The 22,320-nt window shown below is 45.1% G+C and overlaps 1 protein-coding gene across 3 annotated transcripts; it reads right to left on the bottom strand.

Moving 5' to 3' along the window:
• Positions 1-1,021: 1,021 nt before the first annotated feature.
• C1QTNF12 (C1q and TNF related 12) lies at positions 1,022-22,218 on the bottom strand. 3 transcript variants are annotated; one of them, XM_065037913.1, is made up of 10 exons: positions 19,135-22,218; positions 18,698-19,018; positions 18,126-18,385; positions 11,002-11,121; positions 10,281-10,392; positions 9,837-10,018; positions 5,779-5,887; positions 5,336-5,426; positions 4,044-4,122; positions 1,022-3,435 (listed from the first exon to the last, which is right to left on the bottom strand). In XM_065037913.1, exons 3-10 carry the CDS (start codon positions 18,294-18,296, stop codon positions 3,337-3,339), a joined length of 963 nt encoding a protein of 320 aa, XP_064893985.1. In that variant the 5' UTR covers positions 18,297-18,385; positions 18,698-19,018; positions 19,135-22,218; the 3' UTR covers positions 1,022-3,336. The 3 variants fall into 3 exon arrangements, with proteins under 3 accessions (XP_064893985.1, XP_064893987.1, XP_064893984.1); XM_065037915.1 differs by having other exon boundaries at positions 18,698-19,015; XM_065037912.1 differs by having other exon boundaries at positions 18,698-22,218.
• Positions 22,219-22,320: the final 102 nt, after the last annotated feature.

The raw sequence follows: 22,320 nt of genomic DNA, 5'->3' as shown, positions 1-22,320 counted from the left end.
CTGAACTGTATCCACAGCCAAAAGCTCAATGTAGATTGTTCCAAAGGTCGAGCGAGGGCTGGGAGGGAGATGAGTAAGCAAGGGCAGGGCAAAGACAGCAAAGCTTTAGTACATTAACTGATCCGTGTGGGGTGTCACAAGAACTTGTTCTTGAGCTCCTGTGTGGTACCAGGACCAAGTTACAACCGCAAGCACATTTTAAACTTTCTGAAGGTGATTCCGTGGCAAAAGTTTCTGTGAAGGACTCATAGATAAGGGTAAGAAAGCAACTTGTTCCTGTAAGAAGAGACGCGGTTTCCTCACCTCCATCTGCCCTGAAATCCTAAAGCCGCTTAGAAATTTTAAAGGAAAAAAAAAGCAGCAACCATTTGTGTTTCCCCATCATATTATAAATATCCTGCTGCCCCAGCTCATGGGGATGGCGAAGGACCCAGAAGAAACCACAGCCATCTAATCTGTGCCTTTTTAGGCTTCTACCCGTGCACGCCGCAAACAGCCATCGCCGCCGAGCAGGATTAACACACTTGGCTGCTAAACCGCCAGCTCAAGCACACGGGGTTTATTTTGCTATAAACAACGTCTTCATACTGAAGTTCAGTCCTCCCGAGCTCCTCCATTATGTCGGGGCTATAAATTGTGTGACTAAAGAGGAGCATTGAGGCCGAGCTTCGCACACCATCAATCTCCTCGCTCTCCAAACAGCACAGAAGCTTTGGAGTTCTTGTCTCAGCCGCAGCCCAGCCAGGAGGTTCGTGTCCTTATTAGTCAGGAGTTCTGAACACTTGCACCAGAGCCCTGGTCCCAGCTTGGTTTTTGGCTATTTCAGCCCATTTCACCCCATTTTACTGCCAGATGGCCAATCTTGCACTGGCTGAAACATTGAGGCACTGGGGAAACACCTGGCAGGACAGAACGTCTTATATAAAAATAAGGGAGAGCAGGTATAAAGGCAGAACATCCCCTAAGAAGGTCGTGAGAATAAAACACAGCAAAGAAAGAATTACAAAAAAAAAGTTGCAAATCCCGAAACAAACTCTGACAAACGTTTTTTAGTTCTACAACAAAATAAATATTTTAACTCCGATTTACCAAGAACAGCGAGACTTGGTTCAAAAAAAAACCTACAGGTACAACAACATATGCTGAATGTCACAACACCTGGATTATGTTGCTCTAAGTCATGCATGAAACAGCCCGATTTATTACAAATATTCACACGGTACAAAGTTCGGGATAGAAATACATGCTGGGATTTAGACCACTTGCCCTGACTACACCTGTTCCACCAAACCCTGGTGTGAACAGCCAACCTTCATTGAGAGGGTTCAGTGATATCCATGTGTGTTACACATCTTCTGAAGCTCCAGAATGATCAGTGTTGCCCCCAGCTCTGCTTTTCAATAGCTGTGGATTCCCCTCTGCCAGCCTAACACTCGATTGATGCTTAAAAGCACATTCTACAAAAAAAATCCATAGGAATTCTGGCATGTATTGCAGAGCGAGAATTAATATATAAGCACTGATAGCTGCTATATTTTAGACAGTCACACAGGTCCAGTTAGAAGAACTGCACCCCATTGAATTTACCTGTGTTTATTTGCATAACAGCACTACTTGGTTATTCCCCGTGCTCTCTCCTTCCTCCTCCAATAAGCATCGTTTCAATGTTCTTCACAAACAAAAAATATACTATTTAGTCATCCCTTAAGAGTCTTTCTCAAGGTATTTACAATGGAGATGAAACAGTTTCGGCCGTGCCTGCTTTACAGCAGGTTTTTCCACAGCTCTCGAAATAAGACGTCTTTGCGTACCAAGCCCACCAACAGCGCTACTGGAGCTTGTAGAAACATCACGGATTGATCAACTCAAACAGCAGACCCAGCAATAGGTGGCATTTCTTCCGTGCCTTCTGCTGCCCTCAGCAGTCTTTGTTTTCATTGCACCAAGATAGTGTAGTTGATCAAAAGTTGCAACACTATACAAGGGATAACTTCTATTTGCTGCAAACATTCATGAACAAGTATCTGGGCTCCGCTTTGGGCCTTGCTATTATTTCTGACACTGCTATACAAGCATTTCTTTAGCTAAGGTGAATTATTAAAGGTCTGGGTGTCTGTTGAAAGGGAAAATTACAGAGGTATATTTAAATGAGCGTGGGGTTTTTATAATCACCAGGATGTTACCACATCTTGGGTAACAACCCCATGAAACGCCAACACCCTCTTACTTTGTTAAAATGAGTTTCCAGGCTGGAGCTGTAGGCAAAGCTGCTCTGGGGGCTCAGCCTCACGTGCTGACATGCGCAGAGTTGTAGAAATCCAGAAAGCATTCACTGGATGATCGTTGACGGCACCTTCAAGCTCCAGGCAGAGCTGCAACAGGCTCCCTCTGCCCACCCGATGAATTAAGCCTTGCCCCGTGGATTCTTTCCTTTTCATTCCTTTCACCGCAGTCCAACAAGCACCAAACAGGCGACAGATCCGATCCCAGGCCGCTCCGCTCGCTGTGTTTTTCAGGCAGTGTAACGCGTTTGACACTTTTACAAATGATTACGTGGCACCTGTGAGGATGCTGTTTATGCGATGCCGTCCAAAACCGCACGTATATCTTACTAAAACATAAGAACGCAAGTCAGGGAGTTCCTGCTAGAATTGGCGCCATTGGCCTCTTCATGAAAACAAAACTGCACAGGCAGCGAGGTATTCGGCTTCGTCAATAAGATCAAAGAAATACTTAGAGATAAAGAACCACAATGAGAGAGCTCAGACCTTGGATTCCCATCTGTGAAGCAGGCGCTGTCTGAGAACATGCTTCTTGTCAAACATATCCAATTCTGAACGCGAGAGAGGGCCTGCACCATTTACAACTGTCTGAAAAGGCAGTTTTGCTGGCAAATCCTTGTCTCCTTCCTCCATAACACACACAATATAGTCAGTATTTTACTTCCCTTCTCAATCCTTCATTTACAAACTCAGACACCCCATGATCAATCCCAAAAGACATGCTGATTACAAGTGCTATTGTGAAATAACGCTATAAATGTAACAAATGCCAAATCTCGGTGAATTGTTCAGTGAGCATCTGGTGAAGCACAAATTAAATATTACAGAGTTTGTTTCTGAATTATAAAAGCATATGAACGAACTGGTGTGGATCTTGCAAAGCCTCTGCAAGCAAAGCTGCAGTATGTGTGACAGGAAAGGCTCTTGGCTTGTTCCAAAGATGCCAACAGTTACAGGAAGGAGTCTTCAAGAGTCAAAGGAAAGTTTCTTCGGTCAAATATACATTGCAAGGCTCTAATTCACATCCTTCCCTGCCACGCCGCTGTAGGTGATGTTACGCGCCCATTAACATGCCCATGAAATCAGATCCGTTCTGAATGGTAACAGGAGCTCCGGCGCTGTTGTCCACAAATATGGAGGTGTACTGGCCAGCCTGCAGAGAACACGAGGGAGAGGAGAGGAGAGGAGAGCATCTGACACTGCATTCCAGGGTAAAAGGAGGAAACAAAGCATTTCACTGCTGTGAACTAAACCCAGAAGCCTCCTGCCCTTTTCTGTGGCTCCTGGGAACAGGATCTGATCAAACATTTTTACTGCAGCTTTGACTTGGTGGAAGAAATTTTCTATAGTGAAATAGGTTTATTATCTAACTAGTTCCTTCCTGCACTAACATCTTTCTGGGTCGCTACTCAAGTGGCATCTCCGTTTCAGACTCCCTTCTGTGAAATGGGAAATACAATTGATATCTGGACAATGCAAGGGCAGAATTGAGAAACAAAAAGATATTTGCTGTAATTTCTTAGTGGGAAGGTTATATCTGTGGCTTAAGATCAGAATGTGCAACACAGGTCTGGCTTTTGTTCCTGTTCCTGCCACAGATTCTCTCTAGTGACCCCAAGTAAGGCATTTAATTTCATTAACCTTCGAAAAAAGGTTAAGAAAAGCTTCCCCACCTCCTGGTGAGAATTCAGGCTTGTCAGTAAATAACTGCAAACCTGCCAAGCAAACCAGGCCCGTGGTTCCCAGCCTGCACGGGCTCACCTGCAGCTGCAGTAAACCGTGCACATAGACAGTGAAGATCTTGCTGTTACTTTCCAGACCAGCAATGACTTCCAAAGACCTAAACAGCAGCAGAAGAAAAAGAAACAGGTTAAACACCTAATGCAGTCACAACGGTCGTATGTGGGACAGCAATAGTCTTGTGACCTCCCTAGAAATAGGACCTAGTGCCTGTCTGTGCTGAACAGGCGGCTCTGGGCTTGATTCGAGCAGCTGCCTTGAAAAGGGAACAGTAGAACCCTGTCCTCACCATAGTGTCCAGAGGAAGACCTGCAAGGCATACAGTTAAAATTCAAGGCAGAGCTCCAGATTGCCCCTCAAACACAGTTCTTTTCTAGTATCACGTTCTAATAGCCATCATATTCCATGCAGTAGCAAGAATAAGGATAGCTGCTCTGCGTGGCGTCCTCTGTTTAGAGAACTCAGCTCCTTTGCACATGATTCGGGGTGGAAGAAGGTGCCTGAGACATCAACAATCGGAACAATCCATGCAAACTCAGTTCCAATGCAATACGAAAGCACAGAGCTCCGTGCCTGGCTGGTTCTGAAATCTGCCCAGCCAGTGGTAGCAGAACTTGTTGTTTTCCCAAGAAAACCAACCACTTTTCTCCCTTTTTTCCATGAAGTGGTGGTGACAAAACCTTGCAAGTGCAAACGTGCCGTTTCCAGCCCCCTTGCGAGGAAATAAGATGCTTGAAAGGTAGGGGCGATTTGGCTGAGAAGGAGCAAACCGCCTGGCACCGCCACGATTGAAGAGCTCGGTTGTGTGTCATATCCTGCCAAAAGCCAAACTCGGGTGGGAACTTCCCACCATTAATCTCTTCTACTCCAACTGTCTCCTTGCCTCCGAGTTTCCACGTCTCTCAGCCGAAAGGCCTCCGGGCTCTTTCAGCACCCTCAAATGAACGGCTGTGTACACTGACATCCCCAGGAAATTCCACAAGCACGGGTAGCGGCTCAGCCCGTGCCAGCAGAATGTCTGTCCAGGCAGGTTCCCATCCCTCCACCCAGCTCCCTTCCACACCACAGACCCGGCAGACTCTCACCCATCTGAGAGAGCGACGTCTCATAGGAACCAGTGCTGGTTCTGCCGTTCCCCCACTGCTGCCCAGCTCACAACAGCCTTGCAGGACAAGGAATCATAAATTGCAACCCTGGACAGCTCTGGGTCAGACACCAGAGAGCTTTACCTCGACAATTAACATCTGAGGCAGTTCTGTCTAAGGAAAAAAAGGTTTGCGCGGTTACTGTTCTTTGGAGCTGCAGTTACTCACGTGTATCGGTGGCACAGAGATTCGATGCAGATCAGCACTCGGACGTTATCTCTGGCTCGGAGTTGGACTTTACTCTTCAACTCACTGTGGTCTAGGGAAAGAAATATAAGCACGTTTGCAACACATCAGACCACCTGTTCCTAGTGTCTGGCTTAACAGAGACACCAGTAACACTGTGATTTCCTAGGAAAGCACCCTCCTGGTGTTGGATTATAAAATACTTCATCACTGAATGATTAAAACCATTGAACACATGCCCTGGTGACAAAACACAGTCAAAACCGCTTGGATGCAGTCCTACATCATTATGTTCCTTTCTTCTAAAGTCTTTTACGGAAGCCATAACTTCCACACGTGAATATCTTTGGTCCCTAAGCTCGTTCTCAATAAGGAGCGTTGATTTGTTTGGTTTGCACAGAAAGGCTTCTGTGAACAACACTCACCAATGTGGACATTGGCTGAAAACTGGTAGATGCCAGACACGGGTGCTGTGAAACGGCCTGTTGCCAGATTTAATCCTGTCCCCCGGAGAAAAGCTCCTTTGGCCAGAGGCTGTAAGATAAGAAAAGCAGACCCTGAACAAGTCTCCAGCACTCTCAACAATTCCCTCTGCCCGGGACAAAGAATGAGCTTACACAGATGAGAACAAAGATGAAAATATTTGCAAGGCTACTGCCTTGTCTCTCCAGCTGGGCTCTCTCAGCATTAGGTGCCCAAAGGCAAAATGACCCCTATGAGCACAGAGATGCCCTTTTTGCTGGCTGCCCAGCCCTTCTCGCTCATCTTGACTCAGACTGTGCTTTTACCACATCCCTGTGCTCTGCTGGTCCTAGTGGCCTCCACTGATGTTCTGATACACAAATGTCCCCTTATTTGAGTCAAGATGTCCCCGCTGCTCCCAAAGATGGGGCCAAGCAGTGTCCCCACGCTCAAAATCCTGGAACCTTATACACCGTTTTTGTGGCACAACTACAGAAGAAACACTCACACAGGTCTCCAGAGGTTTTCTACTCACTTCAGGTCTAAGTCAGATGGCTTTGATACCATTAAAGAACAACTGCTTGGATTCTTACACATTCCATATTTAGTCTCATTTTGTTCTCGCCTTGGATTCTACAGAATAGGCAAAAGCCTGGTGCGATAGCGTGCAGCTTCTCCTCACGACAAGGAAGCAGCCTTAAGTCAAACTCGCAGCAGATTATCTGACTCAGACTAAAATAAACTCTGCGAGAAATGTTTATTGTTTGTTTTGGCCTGCTTGATCCGAATTTGGCTGGAGCTGGGGAGCAGCAGGAGCAGCTTCAACGGGCCAAGAAAGCACATTAGTCAGACTCTGCTCCCACCGCAAGGGCATTCTGCGCAATGTGAATGTGTTCCCGGGAATGCTGTCCTGAGAGATTTGCCCCACATTGGTCTTTGGGATGGAAGAGCTGCTCAAATCTGACTCTGTAAAGGCAGGCACACTGCTACGTCCCTAAAAAAATGCACAAATGTGTAATTGAGCAATTCAATATGTTTTCCAATATTAGATGGCGAAAGGGGCCTGAGACGCGGTGAACGAATTCGTAGCAGTGTTGCCACAGGTGCTATTACACTAAAATATTTAAAGAGTAGTGGAACACCTTTGTTCAAGTACCAGAAGGAAGTTAATGCTTCCCCTTTCTCATTCTTCCTAGACAGAAATTGGCCACTTTCACAGTGCAGGCCAGGAATAATTGATTTAGCTTTCTTTTTGAAAGGCAGCAAGGCTGCAAATATTTGGGTCTGGTGGTGTTTGTGTGAGTTACTACACGGTAGAATAGAAGGAGTGAAAAGACCAACCTGCCTCTATCCAGCTAATCCCAGGGAAGGCTCAAAAAAGGAATTCCCAGTCCTTATTTACCAAAATCTAGCTGTAGCCTTAAATTTCATGGAACTTTACTAGAAAAGCTTCATGTATGCACATGGTGGTGAAAATATATCCATGTGCAGTGGCATTTCTCATAAGATTATGTGCGTATAACGGGAAAACAGTAATAGTGAACTGCAGAGCACCTACGTTTCATAGGATGATTTCCAAGTGTCTGTGAACGTGCACTGATGTGGGCCTGTGTGCACATATATACACACAAAATGGCCTCTCTTTTCTTTTTGTACACACACACACACAATATAACAGCTCACCTAACAACAAGGGCTACGGAATGACATTGATTCGCTTCTTGTGCTATCCCTACACCATCATTTTTGGTAATGCTCTTTTTATTTACCCCACTGAAGGAGCAGATCCAAGCTCTGTATATGAAAATCTGCACCGCACAGTTAATTCATTCCTTACTCGTTACAGCTTTTAGCAGAATCGGCAACATAATTCCAAAACCACTGGCTGAGCATGGGAGGGAATTTTAGGCACCAGTAAATTATCACTGATAAAACATTCCTGTTTCTTCATGCCCTCTGTGGCTTTGTTATTCTTTTGCTCATAGAACTAAGACAATGCAGGGAGAGGTTCTCTGGGCAAAAGATTCCGTTAAACCCCACGTCAATTGGAGCTCCCTGCTGCATTTGCAGCATACTCACCTATCTGCTGCACACACTGTGGGGATTGCTGTCTGGGAAACTACTTACACACGGTTATTTCGGTATGCAGACCAGAAGCAAACAAACACGTTAGTGTCCAGCAAGAGGCAACTGTTCGAAACCTCAAAGCATGAGACACCGGAGGAAGAGGTACGGGGAAAGAAGTATCACATGTTTCATCCCGGATACCAAGGAAATTGTGAGACCAAGAGGAAGAGAAGGAGGGAGTGTTCTTGGAGGAAATGTAGTGTGGAAGGAGGAGAAAGCCATCACGCTCTCTCAGAACCCAAGGTCAGGGTGAATTACACACCGTCCTCAAATGACAAAGCATAGAAGAAATAGACCGTTTCTCAGCACAGGTTCTTTCCACTATCTCAAAATGCTTTGGGTAAGGTCCAAATCCAGGATTTAGTGTCAATCCCTATCACCTCCCTGGGAAGCATCAAACTCTTGGCTTCTTCACACTATTAAACTGACAGAACGGAGGGAGGGGAATTCTCACTCTCTCTCCCTCTTGGACTGTTTAAAGACAATGTTTTCATCTCTGCAAGAGCATCCACTGCCTCCCTCCCTGCTAAATTCCCCTATATCACGGCACAAGCTAAAACCAGACACTTCTTGTCCCAAGGCTGAAATGAAAGGCTGGCATCCAGGGGCCTGCCAGCCCTCCCACAGCAGCTTCAGGGCCAGAAGCAATTAGAAAGAAGCCAGGCACACGATAACGAAGCATGGGAAGCGTCAGCCTACGCACTGATTCCTGAGATGTCTTTATTCACATTTTCCCCTCCTAATTAATGAGGCAGCAGATCTCTCTAGCCCTGCCCATCCTTCAAGTACAATCTTGCCTCTGTGCCAGCACCCACAGTGCTGTCAAACCAGGCTGCCACAAGTGGAACTGGGAGCGATCCAGGAAAGCACCCTGGTTAAAACATAACCGCCGCCTCCCGTCCTGCCGTTGGGAGAAGCCCCAGCTGCAAAACTACTCCATCGGAAAGGATCTGCTGGACAGAATTCTTCAGAAATGGGACTCTGTGCAGATGGGAAGAAAGCTCAGCGCTTTCGTGGCTCCAAAGTGTAAAGGAAGCCTCTGAATTACCAAGTAACTACTTGGTTTTGGTTATTACTTTGCCTAACATTTATACTTCAATTTCAGACCCTATTTGCAACTGGTTTAGAAATGGTCAGTAGAAATTTGAATATCAAATTCAACAGCTTGCTTGTAACCATGATTATAATGACCCATCACAGCATCCCATGATGGTGTGTTTGTCATTATAGCATGACTACAACAAAATCCTACATGTAACATTTATTAGCCTTCTATAAAACATGATGTAAAGAATTTGAGCATCAGGACTGACCCATCTAATGAAACGACGGCTCTTATTTGGGCTCACAAATCTATACTAATGGCTTCTGCTTGCCTCTGACATTTTTCTACTTCTGAAGGTTACTCTGGAATTAAACAGTGTGTGCACTGAAAAAAAGACCAGATCCTTCAGACTAATGCCAAACGTGGACAAGTCTTTGTCCATCATTAACTGAAATAAAGAGACTGACGGTTGTTTGGACCTGTGAGACAGCCCTCTCCTGCACAGACCTGTCAGAACTTCAGCAAGAACTGTGATGAGATTCAGATGGGCTGCAAGAGAGGATGGAAATCTGCCTCTTGGGTTTGTCAGGCAGGAGGGGACTCAAAGCTCAATGTCCATCTTCCTGCAGCTGAGCTTCAGTGCTGAAACCACCACAGGAGATCCTACTTGTGCCAATCACAAGGTAGTGCTGTATTCACAGCATCCAGGCCTGAGAGGAGCTTCTGGGATTAGTTTGCCCTTCCAGGAGACACCTTCACCTCCAGAGCTCTGCAGAGCACAACTACAGCTGATCTACACACAGCGGCTGCTGTGGAGTCGCCCAGATTCAGTCTGTAATCCCTTCTCACCGACTGGAAGTTCTGAAGTTCTACCAGGGTCTTCTTGTCTACGATGACTTGGCCTTTGAGCTTGCAATGGAATGCCTCCTCCACACGCCTGTGGGGCGACACGTCCTCCAAGGGGAGCAGCAGCGGAGGCAGCTGCGTGGGGTGGGCTGAGAGAGCCAGGGATGCTCGACGCTCAACAGCTTCTGAGGAGAAAAGAAGTAGTACAGGAAAATAAATGCTTAATTTAAGAGCCTGGTCTATGAAGCCATTTGTTGTGCAATTAGACTTCTGCACTCAACTCTTGAACTTCAACTAAGCAGCATCAGGGAAACATTATTTTCCAATTTTTGATTTCTAGATAGGGGAATGCATTAAGGTAAACGTCCGCAAAGCCAGTTCTTTATTTGCCACAGTGCTCAGGGAAAGAAACATATCACAAATGCACAAAGCTCTTACAGTCCTTACCTTTTAATATCTCCTTAAACTCCTGCAGAAGGACTTCTCGGGTGACTTCGGCACCAGGTGCTCCTGGGGGTCCCTGGGGACCAGGGGGTCCTGGGGGCCCAACGAGGCCACGCTAAGGAGGTAACCGAAGTAAAACACAGGGATCAGAACCAGCCATTGCACTGACAGACCAAAACCAGACATTGCTCAGACATCACGATCGCATTCACAAACGCTTGGTGTGACAGTAGAGCTCTCAGAAAATAATGAAACCATTTATTCAAAATGCAACTGCAACAGTGTTATCGATGATATTTGATGTATATTGTTTCCAGGAAGTTCCTGTTTCCTCAACTAAACTGCACTAAACCTGCGTGGAAGCATTTCTGCCTACCTGCTCACTGACAAATAAAAGGAAGTCACTAAAAGCATTCAAGACTGTCTAAGCAGCAGATTAAAAGGGCACGCATGAGCAAGCATCACGCAGCAGACGATCAGTAGTTCATTAATTTGAAATAAATGACTTGTCTACTTCTTGATTAATATATCCTTTGAGATACCTGCACTTACTGTTTCAAACTTCTCCAAAATACTTTGAGAAATTAAACACAAACAAATGAAAATGCAGCACTCTGGAGCAGGAAGGCAAAAGCTGGAGCACACAGAACCCCTTGTATATCACAGTAGGAAGGGAAGCCACGGTGCACGTTTATTAGCTGACAGCAATTTAGCAATAACCTACTAATTTCTTGTCTTTCCCTTTGCATCTCTTTTTTGAGGTATTGCCATCATCTGGGCGGTGAACAAAGGAGATCCAGGTCCGCCGTGGATCTGTGATTCGAGGATCCGGAGATTCTAGGATCTGAAGAGAAACAAGAACAAAGACGGATGCATTCAGAGACTGCAAAGTTTCCAGACTAAACTCTTGTCAAGAGCAATGAACTGTTGACTGTGGAGGTTCCGATCTGTTGACACATCAGCCTCCAATCACGGTGAGGATAGAAGCATAAGTCCTCCCAAAGTTTCATGGACCACACTTAAATATTCAGAGCCCTTAATGAAAAAGCCAAAGAGTAAAACCTGCAATGGACACTTAAAATCTTTAAAACAAACAAACAAACAAGCAAGCAACCCACTGTAAACGTTCAGAATTCATTCAAGAAACCTGTTTTTTCTTCTCCTGGTGAGGCAGAGTAGGTAGGGATCAGAATTCCAGCAGGAAAGCAACGCAAGGCAGTAGTGGCTTGAATGGCATTCGAAACAACTCCTAGACCATTACAAGTTTCAGTAAATCAATATTGCTCTATCACCATTCAGGAGGACGAAAACAAGATGGGTGTGGAAAAAGCACAGAAGCAAAGTCAGTTAACAGTGGACTTTTCAGATCTAAAAGTGTTTGTCCCCGGGCATCAAGCTCCTATCTGTCTGACAGCAGCAGACAGCTCTGCCACAGCCCAGACACCACAGCTCTGCTCTCCGCAGCCTTGACATTGACCTTGCAAGGTGCTTCCAGCACAGCCAAGTGAGCAAACACATCCCCGTTTGCTCATTACCTGTCTCGCTTATCTCCCGAAAGCTCTCGCCACTCCTCAGAGAACCACACCGAGGTTTTTTCTAGTGCCACTTCTGAGCACAGATTCTCTTTCATCAAACAGTCCGCAGAAGCACGTAGAAAACACTCAACCTCTAGAATGCAGTTAGACCTGAGGGCCCAGTAACTCTCATCTACGTCACTGTCTAAGAGCAACAGGAACTGGACAGAGGATTGCAAATTATAGCTGGAAATATCAGCACAAGCCCATTTTGAGGAGAAAAGATCACAGTCTGAGATTTGCTTTGAAAAATCCATGCCGCGTAAATTGTTTCAAAAGTAAATCTTAGAAGTCTGCTGGAGTTCCAGCTTGAGGTTATGAGGAATGTTGGTGCTCCGAAGCAGATGCCGAGCCTGGAAAGCTCTCTCTCCGGCACACATCCAGGCACATGGGTGTAGTACAAGGCACTTGCCCATAGATTTGTGAGCTGATGCGATCACAACTATTTATTTCAAATAGCTCGGGTCAACAGCTGATTTGCAAGCCAGCAGACCACAAGCAGCTCCCCAGAAATCAAGAAGTCAAAGGCCTGTGGTGCAAACCTCTCCATCTGTTGTAACGCGTAAACATCAAGACCAGAGGCAAATGTTCCTAAAGTTGGCAAAATTTCTTAGAGCAGCACACAGGGTGCAGCTTATTTCTACAACAAACATGAAATGCATTTATCAGGGTTGCATGGAGATTTAATGGTTTCTGCTGGAAGAAGCCAGGTCTTTCCTACCCAGCTTCACCTGGCAACAGATGTGTGCAGCATCACCACGTGAGGTCACACCTGCAGAGGACTGTGTTAAAGAGCATTTCAGTTTACAAAGCTCATAAATGTAAAGCAGGTAAGAGCCCACCTGTGCTTTGCCCAAAGGAGGGAGATGTCTTTTTGTCCCAGTGACTGGTCTGTGGGAAAGTCACAGTGCAGTTCATGAAACAGAAGGAAGCAACTTGATTAACAGAAACACCTGATTGAGGCAGGATGGAGTGTTCCCTCAGTGCTGTGGCAGAACCCGGGAAGGAACAGCTGGGTTGTAGAGAAAAGGAAAATAAACTCAATTCATCCTTCAGAAAGGGCTGGATGGCACGGCAGGAACTCAGAAGCGAGTCTGCAGAACACAGCAAACACAAGACCTGAGTCTTAGGAACTGGGATGCAGCATTTGCTGCAGATGTGGAAGCGACAATTCGAATATTCCTGTTTTCCACCAGGCTGCAAGACATGCACAAACCCCCTCCACTGCAAAAATGAGGAAACAAGCCAGCTAGAAGCAGAAGCCAGCAATCGTGGGCAGACTCTGACCATTAACTGTGAAGACAAACAGATGTCCTCAGCCTTTCTGGAGCTCCAGCTGTGCAGAAACAGGCCAGAGCAGACACCTTGTCAGGGAGAAAAAAGAAATCCAGATGGTACATCCCAGAAAAATAAGTGAAAAACTCCCAAAGTTTTTTAAAAATTATTTAAAAATCCCATACCTCTCCAGTGACTTGCTTGAATTACAAATCCCTCTACAAGACAGCCATGGCACTCCCCAGTTTCTCCAGCACAAGGATGATTGACAGTTAAAATGAATGTTCCATCCTTGTGGTATTATTATTTAATTACTATGGCATGCATGAGCAATCCCAGCAATAAGCATGCAAGCCTCTGTTTTTCTTGGCAGCAGCAGCCTCCAGCAGCCAGAGAGACCTCGCAGCCAACTCAGGTATCAGTCCGGACTGAGAACAGTGTTGGAATCGCAGCAAAGGCGGCTCGTCCCTCCTGGGGTGCTGCTTATAGAGCAAAGTCAACTACAGGAGTCGGGAGGAATCCTCACGTTAACTGCAGTGAAATCAGGCTTACTGCTTAACACTCGAAACAGCACCTCCAAAAGCAACAGATGCCTTGCCAGCAATTTTTTAATGAACTTTCAATCACGTCTTTTAACATTATTGTGGAATCCAAATACAATGGCGCTGATCACTTCAGAACCTGTTTAAGACAGCGATGAGAAATTAGCCTGCTCTCTCCCTGACTTCCCTCCCAATAAAAGACAAGTTGAGCTGTAATTCAGAGTGTTGTACACAAGCAGAACCTGCGGTTCCTTCTGGCCCTGCCTCCCAGAACAGCACGCACTGCCCGCAGACACACGTGCTCGCTGGCCGAGATTCAGCCAGCACGGAAGAAACTGCGAGCAGCAATCTGCAGTCAAGGAGCAGAGTTTGGATCCTGAGAAATGTCTGAACTGTATCTGAACTTGCCTGAACTTCAAGGATTCTGTCTGCATCTCTGCTCAAAACCAAAGGGAAACGGACAAAAGTAGTTTCGGAGTCTGGATGAATAAAAGAAAATAAGTCGACGCTACCTGTGAGCAAGTCTGTACACCCAAAAGCATCTCAAAGTGTTCTCAGGGGCGCCAAAGCATTTCTCAGGGTGGGACAGGATGGAAAGCAAGCAGGGACACGTTACCATTCTGGGAGAGGACAGCATCTTTTCCACCTGCAGTTAGTCAGGGATGTGTGTCCAAAAATGTCTACCTAACCATGCCAGTTCCCAGTCTTTCTGCCTGAAGTTACTGCCCTGCGTTTGTCCATCTGTGATGGAATTATACTGAAGAATTCTTTGCTTAATAGTGAAGGAGTTGCCAGACACAAAATGGACCTGACTAAGCACCTCAATTATTTTAATCCATCGATTTATATGTTACACCTGATTTACACCAACAAGAGTATTGTCAGCTTCATTATGAAATTAGAAGCAAATTATTTCAGTAGTGTATTTTGCTTGGAACAGGCTAAAAAGTTACAGGCCACTTTTTCTTTTTAGCATGAAAAATCCTGTGACAGCTGCTAACAACTTACAGTTATACACACTCTTGGTTATTAATGAGATGTAAAACCAAGGTCCTGACCGCTTGTGGTTTTTATTGATCTCTCCAGAATTTTCCCTAGAGCAGAAGCGTTAGGTTTGGTATCTTAGCCAAATCTGAAATGAAATTCCTACCTAAATTCCCACTATGTTTTGTGATTGAAAATTATTCTTCACTCCTCTAAACGGCTATCCCGAAAAGCTCCTGCCCTCCGCTTCAACACAAACTGCCCATAATGAATTTAATGAGCCTAATGGATGTTATTTGTTATAGCCCTTCTTGTTCATAATGGGCCAGAGCAAGACTGACAATGATGACATGAAAGATAACACCTTCCGCTACAAATAGCTCACAGTCCAGCCTCCCCCATGGCTTTAACACTTGTCAGGCCCGCAAATACTTTTCTCAATTACACGTGCAATCACACACTTCAGGCTGAGAGTGAAATCTCTTTACAGAGGAGGAATGCAACTTGTGCAACGTCATTGAACCAGCTGCTGCTTTAAACTGGAAGCAAAAGGCCCCAGAGAAATAATTCTGAGAGATTTAAGTAATAAAACCAGGGAGACCTAGTCCTGGATATTTCACAGAGATGGATCACAAAGGAAAGAAATTTTCAAGGACTCCTTGGCTGCAAAGTGGGTAACTAACTTTAAAACGTTACGCTATTTCTTGCAGAAACGCCACTGAAGGTCAAATCTTGTTGATTTCGAATCATCCCTGAAATGTCACTGGGATGCTGACAGTAAAATATCACAACTTGCAGGACAAGATCTGTGCCTGGAAAGGGGCAGCTGAGCCCAGCAAGTGGCAGCTGCAGGTCCTGAGCCACACACAAAGTGAGAAGCTCCAGTAGATGAAAACCTCTGCACGTCCCCGTCATGTTCTGCTCTTAGTCCATCTGTGCCTGGCAAGCACATCACATTGACAGCAACTCAGCAAAGACTGGAGAAACGCTTTTTTTTTTCTAAATAAACAAACCAACACACTTCCTACGTCCTTGGAAATGTCAGGTTTATCGGGAGATTTGAGACTTGTGCTTCCCTGGTTTAGGTAGAGGTTTCACCATGACTCAGGCCCTGTGAATGTTAAAGGAGAGCTTTCTCCACTCCTATTTAAAAACAATTCCCAAGAGAAATCTGTCCCAAATTGTTCTGCTTAATTAGAAGGAAAACACACCTACCTTTTCAACAGCATGAATAAAAATCACTGCTCTCAGCTAGTATTTCATTCCCTGCTCCTCCTGCTTTGATAAACCTACCAGCTGGCCACAGAGCCTTCCAAGGTAAACACAGCCTTCATTTTTACTGTACAAGGCCAAAGAAAATTCCATCTTTCCTGTTATGCGCTGTGGAGCAATGAAACGGGACACTGCTGCTGGTTCACTTTCCTGTGCGGGGCATCCTTTCGTGAAACAAAAGTGCTCACAGAAGCACCTTCAAGGCTCAGAGAGATCAGTCTTCCGACAAGAAATGCTTTCAGTCTTCCTGTAGCTTGATAGGTAAGGGTAGATTTACTATTACTTTACTCATTCCCTTAGCGAATATAAATCGTGATGTTTGCTGTAAATGGCAACTGTCATTTACCGTTCTGCATTTATAGTATATGTGACATAATCCCTTAGCTTGGGCAGGTGCTCTATCAATATAAAATCCAATACAGTCACCCCTGCCATCTAGAAGCAGTTCTTAACCGAGCCTGGACTTCAGCCTCAAATAGATTCCAAGGAGAAGAGTTCACATTGCAAAATTTGGGAGTGAATATCAAGCAGAGCTCATAAGCATTGACATCAAAAGATTTGGGTTCGTCCTACCCTTATTAAACAGAACCTGCCTGCACGGAACTCGACAGCTCCTGCTGCAGCCAAACCTTTGCCATGGATATTCTCAAGCAAAGTTATTTCAACACAGAAACAGCAGCTTCCAAACAATGTCTGTTTTAATGAATGCCCATGAGCCTCCGAACGAGTGCTGTGTTTCTTCTAGCAATAACATATGGATGACTATATCAGAATTAACCAGGACCGGTTTCTGCTTGCTTTTGCAATCGGAATATATTCTGCTTGTGGCCCAATACATTTCACATCAAGCCAAATTAATTCCAGAATAGACTAAAATTTAGTTGCACCGGATATGTTTCCAGCCCCTTTTGCATAAGCAGAATGAAACAATTCCAGAGAGAGCAGGAGAAAGTGATTGATTATAAGCACCTCAAGAATTTATCATGTACACAACCTGTCCTGACAGAGCATTGCAACACACAACAAAAAAATTAACTGAAGAAAGCTGCTTACAGTCCCCTAATGATAATTTTAAGTGCAGCAGCCAGCTTTTTTATAGAGAGGACTGTTTCCCAGACTTGCCCAACCTTAACCAATTACTCTCACAATAGCATTGAAGAGGATATTTAGAATGTCAGCCCAATTGTTCTAACTTGCCCCCTCTGCCATGCCTCAATTTTTGACAGGTTTGCTCCTCTAGCGCTATAGTGACTGCCATCCCTAATGCTTGTGATCAAAGTCATGTTGTAGAGGTCACCTCCATTTGAAACAAGGGACATTTTTGTGTGAGCAGGGGAGAAAGAAGGGGCTGTGTGATAAGGAGACTCCCTCCTCTATCAGGGTTGCAGTCTCCCAATTCATCCTGCTCCTAATCCTAGGGCCTGCTTTTAATTCCATAACCCCCTCTCCAACTCCCAAGCATTCTAATGCAAGTTTTCATCTTAAAGGATTTGGGGGCTCTGATCAATTGACTGGAATTTCTTAGCAGCTTTCAACCTGGGGCGATTCTCCCAAATATGTAACAGGAAGGATCCTACCCTGCAAAATTCACCCCCTAAGCCCAGCAAGTCATCAGTGACAGCCACTGAGTATCAGACACACAGTCTGACACAATTACCACCATCGCAAATTCTTTCCTACAAGAGCTACAATCACCTTAAACATCAACATTTTTCTCATCTCTAACTTTCAATGACAAAGGTGCAGTGCAAAGAAAGCTCAGGCATGCTCAGGTGTTTATACTGTTGCCTAAGAGTTTTGGAATAACATTCCAGAGAGTAAAGGGTTTGCCTGCAAGAGATACAGTAATTTTTCACTATCATTATTTTACTGCAATAGCCCACTTGCCTTTTTTTAATCAGTTGTTTCTGAACAGGATAGTGTTCATACATGAGAACTCCAAAATATCTTCAGTCAGCTACTATAGGACTGGAACTTCAGTCATGCATAGTCTAAGATAAATTATAATCATACACTGCAGTATTCCAGGGTTTGCTTCAGGAAGCTAGAAAATCAAACATGCAAAGGCAAAAGGGAGAACATTCCCCTTTAAAATCAAATAGAATTTGGCAAGGTTGCCTCAATCATTGGGAAAAGGAATCAGCATCACATTACTGCCAGAAATAAGTTCTACCAAGCCCTGACAACACATAAACACCTACCTTGGGATGCCCGTGCACTTCTTCACTGTTGGAGAGGGTGGCATTGAAAGGCTCTGTGTACTGATTAGGTTCTTTCTTCATCTTTCTCTCCCTCTTTGCTGCCATAACTCTGAAGAGGCAAAACTGCTGACACAGTAAAGTTGCCACAAATACCCAGGTGCAGCCCTTCATTTTGAAAAGGGAGGGGCCAAGTCAGGAAGAGCACTGTCCAAGCACAGAAACCTTCACCACCAATAACAGGGGTAGACACAGACTTCTCTCTAAAAAAAATAAAAATAAAAAATTAAAAAGGTTAGAAGTATTAAAGATGATTCTCTGGGCTCTGCAATGTCAAATGAGCAGCACACATGGATGCGCTGGTTGCCGGAGAGGTCTCTGTTCAAGCAGGACACATGGAAATGGTATAGACAAATTTGTTTGAAAATCTGGATTCACTCGAAGAAAGAGGTAAGTCCATTCAGGCTCTCGAAGCTTACATAAATACAAGAGGCCCTGGAAAGTCCTGCCACCCACCTTGAAGTGTCGCTCCCCCCCCCAAATAAGACTTCAGACTCGTTTAAAATGCACTCAACTATGAAACCTGGAGAAGTCAAATTGCTCAGGGCAATAGTTGCTCAGGCTGGAACTGACAACACAAATTCATTGGGGGAGTTGTTCCGTTGTTCCTCTTCAACAGGAGATTTCGCCTTCTGTCATCTGAAGCGTTGTGTTCCGTTCAAAGCAGGATTGCATGTGTTCCGTCCATTCTCTCGTGGATGATGCTTCCCTTTCCTCAGTGACAAGTCCTCATCCTTTCCTTTCAAGATGCTGGGGAACTGGAAGCCAAGGTTGCTACAGCCGCTGCTCTTCTGAAGCAGCCGAAAGCATCGCAGCTCAGCCAAGTGCTCAGCCTTCTAAGGAGAAAATAAATTTCTCATATCATAGAAGTTAAAACAGGGAGAAGCAAAGAGTCTGGGGATGTACCTAGGACCATTAGGAGCAGGTAGCTGTCCTAAGTCTAGCTTCTCACCCTCCTTAGCTGCGTTTATCTTCACTTCTCTTTAGCGAGATGACGAGCAGTACGTCCCGATGCCGCAAGCAGCTGTCAGGATGTGGAATCTCACGTCTTCCTCATCCTCATCTCCCCTCGCACTAGGCAAGATTTCAGGTACCTCTGAGTGTAGATCACATCTGATTTTTCTCGCTGCTCCTTTCCTCAGCTGCACCCTGGCAAAACCCTCCTCAGCTTCTGCTTTACCTCAGCAAATAAATACTTCTTTCCTGAATGAGTTTCCATCAACTTCAAGAAAGGGAAAAAAAAAAAAAAAAAGGAGGAAAAAAAGGAGGAGGGATCACATTCTAATGAGCTGTCAAGCCTATTCTCTTCACATTCCTATTAGACTCACTGATAAGTGGAGCTGGCCCGTGTGCCAGGCAGATTTAAATCAATGCCCGTTCCCTGCTCCCTCCCCTCAGCCCTGTTCCGTACCTCCCCTTCATTATCTCCGAGAAATCACCATTTTTCTGGGAAGTTTGTAAAACTGTACACGAGCGTGTGGTAGAGCTAAAAATATGTGGCTTGGAATACGCACTCAGCATCGCACCACACGTTGATACATGGGAACTCGTGCTGCAGGCTCGAGCGGCTCTGCTCCACACAACGCTCTCCCCCCGCTCTCCTCAGAGCCCGGCTCCACGGGGGCTTGCTCCTTTCTCTACAGGAGCGTGGGCTGTTTATTAAAAAGAACAGAAACCCAAAGGTTACACATCTCCTACGAGCATTTCAGAAGGGAGATCTTGAAGCACTTGGACAGTCGGCAAATCTTTGTCAGTTCCCCACCACGCAGAACAAATATTCCTCTTCTTTCTACAAAACAGAGCAATGCAAAATTTATCTGAGATGGTACCATGAGAAAGCCCAAGAATGGTAAAAGGTTGATCACATAATCTGAACTCCCTTATGCAGTCAGCAAGCACCAGATTTGCTTTAATAATCCCTTTACCGTGGATCAGCTCTGTCATATCCCTGGCTTGGGGAAACTGAGGCATGAACAATCTGAGTGCAAACTCAAGAAGCAGAACATAGGTCTTTCTTTTTAAAGCATCTTTTTGGGAGAAATGGAGTTTGGGAAAGAGAAGAGAGAGTAAGAAGGGAAGTTATACAGAAGCTAAATAGTTAACAGCATATCACCCCTCCCCCAACTAGCTCACATTCCATCAAAACTACGTGGCAGACTTTATTTGTTAATAATATTTAACTTTCTTTGGCGCCTTCTCATACTTAAGACTCTTTTTTCAGGTTAGTTGTAGACAAGCCATGAATTTGTAAAAGTGCACTTGATGACACATTAATAGGACAATCTGTCATATTGCAGCTAAACAGCTTGACAGGTCCACACACCACGGCAAGAAATGACACTCCCGGCTGGAACGGGGCGATGGCGTTTTGGGGCTGCATCCGTCAGCCTGCACCATCCCCTTCCCCGTCCCAAGAGCCACGTCCTCAGATTTGGGGGAAATGAATCCTAACTACGTTTGAAATCATAAAGCGACATAACTTGACAGTCCGGCAGGACAAACTGATCATAGCTAATTTCAACCACAGGCACAGTTGGTTTTTCCCCTCCAACCTCCAATTCAGCATCTGAATTATCTGTAGGGAATTGCACACCTGGCTGGTGCTGCTCTCACATCCTCAGTGCAGCAGTTCCAAAGCACCTGAGTCCTGCCAATGCACGAATAACATTCAAACCCCATTTACCAAAAAAAAAAAAATAGGAATAGGCCAACATTGCACTTAATAGCACAACAAACCAAGGATCTCAAAGCGACTGAAGAGACAAATAGTTTATTCTCTGAGCTCTGCACCACTGCAGCAATAACAGGAATACTGAAGAATGTAACAATACCAATTCTGCATGAAGAGAGTCTTCAAGTAGGGAAGATATTATAAGAAGCCACATTTACATTTCAGAACTGTGTGCAAGAACCCAAATACAGCATTTGCAAACACTCGAAGAAGTGTGTGTGAAGCTGGAGGGGAAACGGAATAGTCAGGCAACAAACCAGTGATTTGATCTTTCAATCAATTCACCTTTTACTCAAGATAGACCTTACCTAACTATGCTAAGAAAAATACCCAAAGGGCAAAAGGGCAAAACCCAGGATTTGCCCAGAGCTGCCCATTGGGGACATATTGAACAACTCCTAAGCCTTGCTGCAGAGATAATGATTTTTAAGCCAACACAGAAGACATTCCCACTGACACCCCCTCCCCTGCTGCACAGCAGATCAAGGTCTGGAGTACTCCCGTGACAGATCCCCGAGGTTTAAATCTACCATTTCCCAATGCTAATCTGCTATAAACTCAAGCTGTCGACTGGGTTAATATACAAAAGCTGTTAGAACAGATCTAAACACACCAGGAGACAAAAAGAGCAGCTTTGGGAGGACAGACCAAGAGCTTACGGCCACTCCAGTTGCTTTCTGCAAACTCCCCCACGTTCCCCAGCCGGGATCCAGGCGGGATCGTTTCGCCATCTCGTGGCAAACCCACAGAAACACCAAGAGCTTCAGCAAAACCCAGAAACATTTGCTGAAACGCATCGGGTTTCTCTTGCAGTGGGGTCTGCGGAGTGACCGAGGTGTGAAATAACGTTAGGGCAAAGCTTTTACTGCTAGGAAAAGGTTCCTGGCAAACACTAATAAATCATCCTCACTCCTTGCCCAGAAAAGACTTTTCAATAACACAAGACATGAAGGCTTTGAGTCATGCTCAATAGCCTCCCTTTTGTGTGTGTGTGCAGGCTCTTTTTTCACTGAAAACATGGTTTTTCTGCCTTAAGAAGGATGCAGCTCAGCTCCAACAGATGTCACTCTAGCAAAAAACCCCACTTCCACTCCATCAAGTTATAAGGAATAGCAAGGTTCCAATCATCCAGACATCATCACTGTTGGCAACAACAGTGAAACAGCATCTTAGAGCAACTCCTACGTGCCCCGGAGTAGGTACTGAAAACAGGGACTGCACTGCAGTGACAGTTGTGACATGTCATGATAGAACAAATATCTCTCTGGAGAGGAACTGCATTATCAAAAGATGTACAAGTTATTACCTGTAGGTCTTGTGGAGGTGTTTTACCACAGGAAAGAAAAGAAACCTGGAGGTGGGGGAGCAGTTTAATCACAATTTGCTTTCTAGTCCACAAATATCCAG

The sequence above is a fragment of the Columba livia genome, chromosome 21, assembly GCF_036013475.1.
Source record: "Columba livia isolate bColLiv1 breed racing homer chromosome 21, bColLiv1.pat.W.v2, whole genome shotgun sequence".
NCBI classification, from domain to species: Eukaryota; Metazoa; Chordata; class Aves; order Columbiformes; family Columbidae; genus Columba; species Columba livia.
Note: the sequence above shows the minus strand (reverse complement) of the source record. Positions and strands in the feature narration are given on the sequence as shown.

Excerpts from the sequence above, each read along its gene's own strand:
- C1QTNF12 (XM_065037912.1), bottom strand. The coding sequence starts at position 18,296 with ATGAAGGGCTGCACCTGGGTATTTGTGGCAACTTTACTGTGTCAGCAG. Across the intron at positions 5,888-9,836 it reads AACTTCAGAACTTCCAGTCG|CCTCTGGCCAAAGGAGCTTT; the intron begins GTGAGAAGGGAT and ends CTTATCTTACAG. Across the intron at positions 5,427-5,778 it reads TTCAGCCAATGTCCACATTG|ACCACAGTGAGTTGAAGAGT; the intron begins GTGAGTGTTGTT and ends TTCTTTCCCTAG.